This window comes from Microtus pennsylvanicus, chromosome 3 (assembly GCF_037038515.1).
Source record: "Microtus pennsylvanicus isolate mMicPen1 chromosome 3, mMicPen1.hap1, whole genome shotgun sequence".
Taxonomy (NCBI): domain Eukaryota; kingdom Metazoa; phylum Chordata; class Mammalia; order Rodentia; family Cricetidae; genus Microtus; species Microtus pennsylvanicus.
This window is the reverse complement of record NC_134581.1, coordinates 76,074,951-76,087,285: the sequence shown is the minus strand read 5'-3', so window position 1 is coordinate 76,087,285 and position 12,335 is coordinate 76,074,951. Positions and strand designations below refer to the sequence as shown.

The 12,335-nt window shown below is 42.8% G+C and overlaps 1 protein-coding gene and 1 pseudogene across 2 annotated transcripts in view; one reads left to right on the top strand and one right to left on the bottom strand.

The window, feature by feature from the left end:
- The window catches only part of Ube4a (ubiquitination factor E4A), a 42,121-nt gene that overhangs the window by 15,346 nt on the left and 14,440 nt on the right, over positions 1–12,335 (bottom strand). For both annotated transcript variants that reach the window (XM_075966119.1, XM_075966120.1), the window contains exons 4-12: positions 11,794–11,906; positions 10,046–10,198; positions 8,943–9,102; positions 8,190–8,392; positions 7,102–7,293; positions 5,311–5,644; positions 4,148–4,268; positions 1,840–2,144; positions 504–636 (exon numbers count right to left, since the gene is read on the bottom strand). In XM_075966119.1, the coding sequence (XP_075822234.1) occupies positions 504–636; positions 1,840–2,144; positions 4,148–4,268; positions 5,311–5,644; positions 7,102–7,293; positions 8,190–8,392; positions 8,943–9,102; positions 10,046–10,198; positions 11,794–11,906 (1,714 nt within the window). The remainder of the gene's footprint in view (positions 1–503; positions 637–1,839; positions 2,145–4,147; positions 4,269–5,310; positions 5,645–7,101; positions 7,294–8,189; positions 8,393–8,942; positions 9,103–10,045; positions 10,199–11,793; positions 11,907–12,335) is intronic.
- The window catches only part of LOC142846147 (phosphatidylinositol N-acetylglucosaminyltransferase subunit A pseudogene), a 36,585-nt pseudogene that overhangs the window by 18,344 nt on the left and 5,906 nt on the right, over positions 1–12,335 (top strand).

Sequence of the window (12,335 nt, the reverse complement as noted above, 5' to 3'; positions counted from 1 at the left end):
TTCTGCATATGGCTTATATATATACATATATATATATATTTATGGCTTCTATATATTTTTCATTGATGTGCTTTACAGAATTGTGGGCTTTTCTTTTTATTTTGCAGCAAATGTGCCCTTTTGTACATAAAAATTGTTCCCTTTGGCTTACATATATACCCCCCCCAAAATCAGGAAAACAATTGTAAAACCCATAGTACCTGTTTCAGAGAGAAGGCTAGAAGTAACATGAACCTACATTTACCACCTATCCAACTCAAGGTGCAGGAGCAAGCTTTGTTCACATAATTAGTAAAAGAATTTAGCTCTTGGATGCCATCGGTACAGCCTCTGGTATTCTCGTTAACTATTTTAACCAGGGACTAGCAGTGGAATTCCCGCTAGGCACTTTATATTCAGGTTCAAATTCTCTGTGGGCAGAGTCCTCTGCGTATTAAGTCTCACACAGCGGACGGGATGTTTTGTAGCTCTAACAGGGATGAGGCGAGCTTCCAGCACATCACCTCTCTATGCTCCCAGTGAAGATGGTGATAAAGTTAAGGACATGCTCCAGGGAATCTGCTGACGTCTCCAAGATGTCCTCAGCAAAGCGCCGGAGGAAAACGAGGAAATCACCCAGGTTATCTGCAAAAAATTCTGAAAAAGATTTGCTGGAATTAGCCAAATATGTGTTCACTGGTCCCAAATGACATCCCAGTCCCTCCCTTCACATTAATAACAAAGGTTAAAAAAAATCCAAGTCTTTTGTACCAAAATTTTATCACCATCTGAGTACCAGAGATGGTGATGAGTTACTAACGGGGATCTCTTACGTGTGTATCAAGCTTTATTTTTATCTGAGTAGATAAATGAATAGAAGTGACACACATTATTGCTAACACTAGCATGCTGTGCCCCCAAAGCTCAGTCACAATTTAAGACATGCTTTAGGTGTGGCTAGTTCCAGGAGGTGACTGCAGCAAGGAGCTCCAGGATGGTCCTCCAAGCATCCTTCCTTTTTGGCACTCATACCTTGGCAAAGTCCTTTCTGCATTGTTCTAGGCTAGGTGATACCCTGATGTGTACAGTAGAGTACATCATTTTCAAGGCTAGTCATCAAAGTCTGCGGCTTTCATTCTGATCACTTGTGCTGCCACACCATAAGTGGTACCAAGAGATGTGTGGGGCTGCTGGCAAGCAGCTGAGGCCTGCTCACAACCACGTGACTGGGCTGTAAGTGGATCCTTCAGCTCTTGTTGAGTCCTCAGAATCCTGTGGCTCTGACTGACAGCTGGCCACAAGTGGTCCTGGATTTCTGATGCAGAGAGCTATGTGTGATAACGTTTGTTGTTTTAAACTGCTATGTTTGGGGGCTAAATTGTTACATAGCCATATGAGACCAGTACAGTATTCAAGAACATATAATTTGATTAGTGAACAACATCTACTGACCCCTCACTGACACACACACACACACACACATACGAAATTTCCCTTCTGAGTTAACACACAAGAGGTACTTTGTTTTTTTCTAAAAAAGCCCAGGGAGAGTCAGACAGACCAATTATAAGTTGAAAGACAAACAATATTAATGACAGAAACTGAGAGCTGTGAAACCCTGACTACAGCTTCTCTTCTGAAGGCTGTTTCTACCGTCATGGCAGTGGAGACACAGACCAGAAGCAACCACTAGTGCCCCATGCTTTGGCCAGGAGATGATATTTTTAAGTTTGAGTGCTTCCTCTAACAACAATGGAATGATAACTAAGGATGGGTACTTTGAGGATTAAGCTTCCAAGGTGACCCAGTTAAAACTTAGGTGGCTATTAATAGGATGTTCCCAAGGGACAGGCTGCTTACCTGGCACATAAGCCAAAGAGCTGTAGCCATCTGGCAAAGGAAAACTTAGCTCTATTGGCTGTGAGCCCTCATTGCCTACAGCCAGTTGAACCAGCAGAACAGCCATGGACACCTGCAAATTCAGGCAGTTTTGCAGCATCTGTGGCTCAGTCATAGCAGTCTTGGTAGAAAGATAGATGGTCATCAGGCGTTCGAACTGCTCACGGAGATTGTCAGCAGCAGGGCTAGAACTCTGCTGAGCATCCCGCCAGGCAACCTGCAGCCGATGCAGATTTTGGTTGATTTTTACCATCTGATCATGCAACCTGCCCCCAAGAAAGCAGAAGAGACCAGGTCAGGGAGGCTCGTGTGGGGCAGTGTAGTACAGACTACACTGGAAAGCAAATTCTCGTCTGGTTATTCTATATTCTAAGGTTGTAGAAAGTTGTAGGGACAATGACACAGAGGCACTCACAAAAGTCACTGACTGGACGAAGCAAGGTGCAGTGCTCTGGGAAAACACTGCCATGTACTCAACAAGTGTGAAGCTAATTAGGAAGAGTTAGTTAGCAGCCTCTGAATGAACAGGGTGCAGGGTGAGTGGTTATTACTGAAGACAGTCACTTTAAAGAGAAGAGTATGAACAGCCCAGCACAAGCTTTAAGGACACAGGTGGGGCCAGCAGATGATCTTTGCACAGTCAGAAAACTGAGCAGACGAAAAAAGAAAAAAAGGCTTGATTACAACGACCATACATAAAGCACCCATCACATGAAAGGAAGACTAGAACTAAAACTCCTGCTAACTCTTTCTACATCTACAATCCTAAATCACTCCCTTGGTTCTTTTGTAGCTGTTTATTTAATTTTGATTTTTCAAGGCAAGATTTTTTCTGTGTATCTCTGGCTATTTTGGAACTCACTCTGTAGACCAGGCTGGTCTCAAATTTAGAGATCTGGCTGCTTCTGTCTCCAAAGTGCTGGTATTAAAGGTATGTGCCCCCGCCCAACTTTGTTTTTGTGTACAGTGACTAGGGTTACTGACGGGGAATCTGGATGCCAGGCATCTAGTCTGAATCTGGATGGTAGAGCAGATCAAGCACATGCTGAACTTCTGTCACCACATTTAAAATGTCAATAACAGATTAACAAAACTGTCAATTTTTCACTTTTTTCCCAGTAATTTGCTGCTGGAGTTTTAAAAAAAAAAAGGCTTACATTAAGTATCCTGAGAAGGCATTTTAAAAAATTGGTATTCCAGGCCAGGCATGTGATGTAGGCCTTTAATCCCAGCACCTGGAAGGCAGAGGCAAGTGGATCTCTGAATTTGAGGCCAGCCTGATCTACAGAGTGAGTTCTAGAATGGCCAGGGCTACATAGAGAAACTCTGTCATGAAAATCAAACATACATACAAACAAAAATCAGTATTACTGAGATCTAGAGATCAGTAGGTAAAGGGCTTGTACTGCAAGCAGGAGGACCTGAGCTTAGATCCCCAGGACCCATGCACACGCTGGGTCAGGTGGTGTCCTCCTGCAGTCCTAATGCTGGGGACACAGAGACAGGAGGATCCCTGAAGTCTTGCTGAATCAGGGAGCTCCAGGGCCAGTGAAAGATTGCTTTTCAAAAGAGATGGTGGGGAGCGACTGAGACAGTCACCTGACACCGACCTCGGCTTCTACACCACATATGAGCATGTGTATCCTGTCCCCCCACAAGTAAAAACAAAAGCAGTATTCATAATACTCTTTCTATAGATCAAAAATATGAGTGAGTTATTAGCCTTCCCCCTTATACTGGCAATCATTCTCAGCTAAATAAGAAGGGAAAGACATGTAGCTGGCTTGCTAGAAATGGACCCTTTTGGAACTTGTACGCACAGGTTCAAACCTTCCCATTTTTTAGGATCTTTCTCTTAGGCTCACAGCTCTCTTGTGGATATTGGTCTTACTGGAACCCCTTCTCATCATTCTCAAGTTTTTTCAGTTTTGTCTATTGGTCTTTTGGCATCAGAGGTAATGAGAATTCAAGAGTAGAGAGTGAAATGTAAAATGAAAATAATTTGATTTTCCTAGATACTATCAAAAAGATAGGGATCGAAAATTTGGCAAGATGTGGAGGAAAATATTAGCATGTTGTTGATTTTAAAAATAGATAAAAACTTAAGTAATCTGTACAAAGTAGCCTCACGTAAATGTAAACAATGCACGAGTTCTTTCCTTATGATATCCTAACGTGAGCTTTAGACTCACTTTCAACCTTTGAGCCGTCAACACAACTAACTAGTTCTTCACAAACTGTTCTTTCCCAATGCCATCAAAGGAGTTACCTGTGAAATCCCAAGTACAAGGTATACTCTGTCAGGGCCAGGTTCTCCGTCACAAGGTTATAGCTCTGGGGGAACACGGGTTCCTGCACAGCTGGGATCAAACAGGTCTCTTTGTCCAAACCTTGAAGAAGTGAAATGAATGGTGATGGCTTGACACACACCTGCCTTGGTCTTCAGGCTCCCTTTACTCTTGCTCAGCCTCCATACTGCTACAACACTATCTTCCTTACAACGCATCCCCAACTATTTCCCTGTCTGAAAATACTTTCTGGCTTCTTGCTGTCAACAGAAATCGTTAATCTCTGTTGAACCAATGAAATCAGCAAAAACTGAAATGAGAGATAATATTGTAATTTTTTCCCAATTGATAGGCAATGGACCATTTTCAATTAATCTGTTTTCTGTGTTCAAGCAGAGTTACTTTTGTGCAGATATTGGTTTTATAATTGTAAGAGGATTTAAAAAAAACTAGAAGGAAATCCATCAAAAATGAGGAGAGATTTGTTCTGATAGAATCAGGGCTGAGTCATTGTCTTTTTCACTTCTCTGTATTATATAAGTTCTTTCAACCTGATGTCAACTTTCTTCCTTCCCATCTCTTACTCTTCACCCCCTTGCTCTAACTACATGGGACTTCATACTATTCCTCAATAAAGACCTTCCAGCTTTTTTTTTCCAGACAGCCTCAAATTCAGAGATCCAACTGCCTCTGCTTCTCAAGGGCTCAGTGCTATCATGCCCCACTGCTCCTTCCACAGACACTCCTGCTCCTTTGCTTGGTAAACCCTACTTGTCTTTCAAGACTCAGCCATGAAGAAGACCCCAGCTTCTGTAAAGCTGGTCCCTCACTCCTTCCTGCACTGCTGCCACTATGTCAACCTGTCTGCCCTTTTCTGCCCTGAGTTAAAAAACGACGGCAGCAGAGCTCTACTGGACTTCTATAAAAGATGAGGGTGAATATCCAAGGTTGTCAAACCAGACAGGTCTCACCAAGGCCTAACATTTAAAAGATGATGGTTGTTTTTGAAAATCCACATTTCAAATCATTCTCCATTGTGCCTCGTCTGTTTTGATCAAGAGGCACTTTCTCAAAGGCTAAGGGAGCAAATGCTTTAGAGGTGACACACACATTCACTGTTTTGAAAGCCCGGTTCCCCGCCTACCTCTCATGTGTACATTTTTAATTTTTCGTTCTTCATCATTCAACTCCTTCAGGACACAGTATGAGGGATTAAAAGTGAGGAGCCGAGAGGATCTGGGTTTGCAGAATGGCTGGCACAGCTTCAGAAGAGCAGCACCCAGATTCAGAAAGAAGGCATCTGAGGCATACATTTGGAAGAAGATTTCGGGCATCTGATTGGCCCAGATCTTGGTGCGGCCTGCATTTGCATGCAAACAGTTTCCAAGCCAGAACAAGATACAGTGCTTGGTTTCTGGAGAGAGCTGGAGCAAGTTCTTCAGCATCTGGTAGATCTTTTCATGGAACTGAGCCATGAACTGTTTAACCAGAAAACACAACCACAGAACATTCCAATTTCACAATCCTGGTATTTTCTTTTTTTTCTTTTTTTTTTTAACTCCTAAACCCTGGCAAATACAAGTTTTTAAAAATATGCTAATCTTAATCTCTCCCTTTACTTTTTTTGCACCTTATTCCCTGATTCTGATTATTAAAAATACATGTATTTCTGGGTACTTATGAGACATTTTCTGGTCAGCTGCCAAATTGTAGAGAGTTTAATAGGTTTTACAGTCAGGATTTTTCTGTAAGTGTTAAGGGTAAATTCTCTGGCTCTGTTTGTCATAGTTCTCATAGTGGCTACTCAACTCTACCACTGCAAAATGAAACTGAGCCATAAACAATACAAATAGACATGGGTGCAGTCAATAAATACTATTGAATTTTTACATGTATTTAGTGTTAATGTATTAGTATGTGGGAGGGACAAGCTATAGAGCATCATGTGTGAGGTATTTGGGAACAGGTTCTCTGTTTCTACTATGTGGGTCCTGGGGACCATACTCAAATCATCAGGCTGGATGACAAGCATTTTTACCTACTGAACCATTTCATTGGCCCCAGTGAATCGTTCTTTATAAAAAACAAAAACAAAAAAATCATGGCAGTAGGATTTGGCTACTGCTGGAGTCTGCTAACACTGTTTGACAGCACTGTGATGATTAAGTAGTAAATGGGACACTTAAACTGTGCCTTTGTTAGTCACCTAATGCCCCACAGTCGGGTTTTATGTTTTATGTTAAGGGGCCTATACATTAAGAGAAGGATAAGGGACAAAGAGATTATAAGATGGCATTTAGTCAGAAGGTTTCATGAGCTAAGTGACAATAAGTATCTTGGCAAGAAGGGCAAGGACTGAGGTGGATGTGACAGTATTGTCACACAGAGCAGGTTCTATATAATCTACAAGTTTATTCTCACCCAACACCAAAGTCCATCCTCTCCTCATAGTGAAGGATATGAAGAAGGTGATTTCTTTTTTTGCTTTTGTTTTTTGTGACATGGTTTCTCTATGTAACAGCTCTGACTATCCTAGAACTCAATTCTGTAGACCAGGCTGGTTTTAAACTCACAGAGGCCTAACTGCCTCTGCCTCCCAAGTGCTTGGATTAAAGGCATGCACCAGGGGCAATTTCTTTGCTTCCTTTATTTTGAGATAGGCTCTCCTATAGTGCAGGTTTGTCTGGTACTGGCTATTTAGTGCAGGATGGTCCTGAACTCCTAGTCCCGACTCTATTTCATAAGTGCTAGGATTACACGCCACCCCATCCTTCCCAATAAGAGGGCAATTTCTTTGTGTTATTATAACAAAAGCCAATCAGACCACTTTGCTGATTTTTCAACCAAAGAGGTTGAAGCAGCTTTTCCCTACATGGTTCCTGAGGAAATGCTCATCTCAAATCAGGGGGCTGTGACACCCTGGAAAAAGTTCCACCTGATGAATGTTGGCCTCCTGAACTTTGATCTCCTGAGGACTGGAACGAGATGGATTCAGAAAGTAGCCATGATTTTCTACCACACCAGGCGTCTTTAGCAAGCATGAGATATTTAGAATTACTCCCAGCAGGGTCTTCTGATACATCTGCCCATTGCTAGGGTCCTTGGGCTGAATGTATTCTAAAAAAACCTGTAGAAAAGAATAAAAACGACTTATCCATCTGTATGGTGAAATAAAGAGGTTGAGATGCAACACAACCAACCCACATATATACAATAGAACACACACACCTCTCTCTTTAAAGATTTGTCTTTTATGTATATGAGTATCCTATGTGCATGCATGCATGAGTGACAGAAGAGACCATCAGATCCCATTGTCAATGACTGTGAGACTTGTGGTTGCTGGGAATTGAACTCAGGACCTCTGGAAGAGCAACCTGTGCACTTAACTGCAGAGCCATCTCTCCAGTCCCTCTTTTTTCTTCCGGTTTTGTTTTTTTTCAGGTTAGGGTTTCTCTGTATAGCCTTAGTTGCCCAGGAAACTGATCTATAGACCAGGCTGGCCTCAAACTTGGAGATCCACCTGCTTCTGTCTCCTGAGTGCTGGGATTAAAGGATGTGCCAACACCATCTGGCTTTCTTTTTCCTTTTCCTTTTTCTTTTTAAAAGCCAGGTTTTATAAAATCCAGGCCAGCGTCAAATTATAAGAACACAATTTAAACATTTATTTATCTGTGTGTCTATGTGTGCATCCCATGGACACAGTGTGGAGGTGAGAGGAAAACTTGTGTGTTGGGTTAGTTCTCTCCTATTCTTCTTCTACTATGTGGGTTCTGGGAATCAAATTTAGGTCTTTAGGCTTTGTAGCAAGCCCCTTTACCCACTGAGCCATTTCACCAGGCCTATCCTCAGAGCCCCAAGTTCACAGAGTAGCTGAGGATAACGTTGATCCTCCCGCCTCCACTTTCCAAGTGCTAGGATTGTAGACACATGACACCATACCTGGCTTTCTACAGGCAATGTTATAGTGTCATCAAGTACTAAGTAGTCAGGACATGAGCATATGGTGTCTTTGAGACCTACCTTGGCCATGTCCTTTTGCCTAGTGAAATAGAGAAGAACATCCAGATGCGCATACAGTAGGGTCTGGCAGAGCTCCAGATCTTTTATTCGGCCTAGTAAAATATCAAACACTGGAATCATGACTTCAGGAAACGTTCGAACTTCCTCATCCAACAGCAAGGCTTCAATGACTTCTTCTAAAAACTCAGTTACATCTTCAAAATCTAACAGGAGACAGATGAGAAAGGAAGGAGACCGTGTCAATTTTTATGTCTTCACACGTTTCATGTTCTCTCTGTCAGTCTATCTCTGTTGTGGTGTAGGAACTAAACCAAAGACCTGGTGAATGCTGGACAGCTGTTCCACCAGTGCGTGACCAATGAGCTCTATGCCCACTTCAAGCACTGGCTCTTTATGAGTTATTTACTTTCATTTACATGTGTGGGTGTTTTGCTTGCATGTATGCCTGTGTACCAAGTGCATGCAGTGCTCATGGAGGCCAGAAGAGGACTGTGGATCTGCCTGGAACTGGAGCTAACATATAACTGTGAGCTACCATGTGGGTGCTGGGAATTGAAGCAGGGTCCTCTGGAAAAGCAGCTAGAAGTGCTCTTAACTTCTGAGCCTTCTCTCCAGAATTCTGCTGGTAATGAGGCCTAAAGACCAAGATATAAGCTATCTTTCTTAATTTCTGTCAGAACCATAATGGCTGAAATTAACACCACTAGAGGAGTTTCAAATGTAGATGGTTAAAGACCTTGCTTCTATACTCACGGGCTCCCTGAATGGCTTCTAACATCAAATCTACCAGTTGCTCATAGATGTTTTGGTCAACATAGATCTCTGGAGTGAGGAGAACTGTTCGTGTGTTGGACACAGTGAGGTTCCTGCACTGCACTGCAAAGGGGAGCAGGTTTTCTGGAACTTTGGTAATCTACAACAAAGAGAGAAAAGCACAGTTTTACAACATGCAGCAAGGGTGGGTATAGTAAATAGGGTGCAAAAACATATCACATCCCCAAAAGAAACCAGTATTGGTTTCTTTTCCCTTCCTTCCTTCCTTCCTTCCTTCCTTCCTTCCTTCCTTCCTTCCTTCCTTCCTTCCTTCCTTCCTTCCCTCCCTCCCTCCCTCCCTCCCTCCCTCCCTCCTTCTCTTCCCTTCTCCCTTCTCTGTCTCTCTCTGTCTCTCTCTCTCTGTCTCTCTCTCTCTGTCTCTCTCTCTCTCTCTCTTTTGTATAGGGTTTCTCTGTGTAGCCCCGGCTGTCCCGGAACTCACTCTGTAGTCAGGAGAACTGCCTGACTCTGCCTGCCTGGGATTAAAGGCACGCACCACTACTGCCTGGCAGTATTGGTTTCTTGAGGACTGAAAATTCATGATTCATGACAGACTTTGTTCTTTGGGTTAAAAGGTCACTTGCTAAAATTCTAATCCTGAAGATGTCAAGTTCAGCCCAATTCAGTATTTTCATCTCACTAGAAATGCTGTTAACAGATTTGGGTTTTGCTTGATTTACGTCGTTTTATTTTGGTCTCACTATGTAGTGTAGGCTGGCCTTTTGAATTTGCAGCAATCTTTGTGCTGTGCTGAGGCTCATGAGTGCTGGAATGGTGTTTAGTCTTTCCTAACTGTGTGATTTCTAAAGAGGTAGATATAGAGAAGAAGGGATTGGCTTAACCGGGAAGAGAGATGGACCTCAAGTCACAGAGATGAGACTAAGGTTTTATGGCAATCTCATAGTGCTACAAACACTAAGCTGCAGACACACCATGAGACATACATATATACCATGACATGAAAGACACCGACCCAACTCCCACTTACATGCCAAAGCTACTCAAGAGGATGATCTAAAACTCCATGGGACTTATTCCTTTACCTCTTCCTTGGCTCTTTGGAAACAGGAGTAAAGGTAACAAAAGATGTGCCTCTCCCCAGCATCTCTATCAGCAGAGAGATTTAACGTCGAAGAAGAAGTCATGCTGATCAAGTGGTTTCCTGGATCTTGAAGCAATAACCGAGCAAAGATGGCCTATTAACAAAAATAAACAAAAATACTAATCTACTGCAATGTAAATCCAGAACACTAAGATATAAAAAGTTTGATACATGCTTTGGCAAGAATCAGATGTAGTTCAGAATAAGGGGGAGGGTAGGTTTCAATATCTAATTACCCTAAAAATGTTAGGACCTAACTATATATATAGTTATTATAAAGTAGGACTCAAGTGTCTGGGATAGTCACAGCCAAAGGTCACTTGTTGAATGGTGTTAAGAATCAGTGTCGAGGGGCTGGAGACATGGCTCAGTGGTTAAGAACACTCACTGTTCTTCCAGAGGACCAATGTTCAGCACGTACATACATGGGAGCTCACAACTGACTCTACAGTTCCAGAAGACCTGACTGATACCCTTACACAGGTCAGACACCAATGCACATAAAAATAATTAAATTTTAAAAACTAATCACTGACGAAACATGAAATCTACTTTTCTGTGTGATTGTTGGGCTTAGAGACACTTTAAATGTGAAAGTTAAGTGCCAAGTTTTCAGTCTTTCCTCTCAATTTTTTTTTCGAGACAGGGTTTCTCGGTGTAGCCTGAGAACTGACTTGCTCTACAGACCACTCAATTTTTAAATTTTTTAAAAAATTATGTGTATGTGTTGTGTCTGTATGGGTATGTGCACATGCCTATAGGTGCTCATGGTAGCCAGAGGCATTGGTTCCCCCGGAACTGGAGTTACAGGCGGCTATGAGCCATATGACATGGGTGCCAGGAATTGAACTTCGGTTCTCTATAGCAGGATATGCTCTTAATAGCTGAGCCCTCTCTCTAGGCTCTTTATTTTGTTTTTCAAAACAGGGTTTCTCAAGTAACCCTGGCTGTTCTGGAACTCATTATGTAGACCAGGCTGGTTGTGAATTCACAGAGCACTGCTTGCCTCTGACTCCCAGTGCTGGTATTAAAAGTATCTGCCACAATGCCCAGCTGGTAATCAGGTTTTCAAAGGTACAGTACACTTATTAGGGCTCTGGCGCCCTGGGAAACAGTTAGCTTTCTGTCCCTGATCTCCTGAGGGCACTGGCTGTCCTGCTCTGTCACTCTCCACCTTACTCCTCCGAGCTCACCACTCTTCAGCTCGCTGGAAGGTCAGCCAGTTCCCAGGCCTTCTTCGCTCTGCTCCCTCTCATTTGTTGTCCCATATGGACACAGCTAACTTCATGTGGGGCTGGGAAACCAAACTTGCTGGTGAGCCATCTCCCCAGCCTGATTTTCATTTTTTTTGAAAGTGTGTGAGAAAGAGATGGGCTTATTTTAGGAACTTAAGAGTCTAATGGGAGTGATAGGGGAGGTTCAATAACAAGCCATTAGGGACAGTGACAGTTCCCATAAGAAGTATAAGAAGTGGATAAGGAACTCAGAGGAGGGAATGAACAACTCTTTTCTGGCAACTTTGACGGCATTTTAACTGGTCCTTAAAGAGTGGGTGGATTTGGATGTGTGGGCAGAGAGGAATACCACACACAATAGGAAGAGGTGGAAGCAAGCCAAGGTGTCTGGAGAATGAACAGGATCTAGCAGCATGGCTGCGGTTTGCTGAGGGCACACAATCAGAAATGGTACCTGCTCGACATTGCTCATATCAAGCCAGTCTTGATCTTCCAGCTCTACTGCCATTTCTTCCAAATACACACAACGGCTGGGGATGCCATTCCCGCTTTTCAAGTTTGGGTCACCTGTGAAACAGTTTTAATCTGATGGGTTAAAGGTAGTGTTCCTGTCCTCATGACACGGTTTTGTTTTGTTTTCCCTCTTTGACACAGGGTCTTGCTATGTTGCCTAGGCTGGTCCTTAACTTTTAGGCTCAAGTAGTCCCTCCTGCCTCAGCCTCCCCAGCAGTGGAGACTAAAGGCATGTACAGCTGTGCTCAGCTTCCAGCAACTGACCTTGATAACAAGTCCTGAATTCACTACAGTGATCGATACACAAAGAAGCTACACAGCATACTGTTATGGACCCTCAGTATGACATTTAGGAAGAAAATTCCAGATACTAGCATTAACTTTAGGGTTGAATTACAGACAGGGCACAGAGGTAAAACACATCTGGACTTCTCAGCATCCATGGAAGAAGAAATCGGGGTTAGCTACTCTTTCTACTTCCTT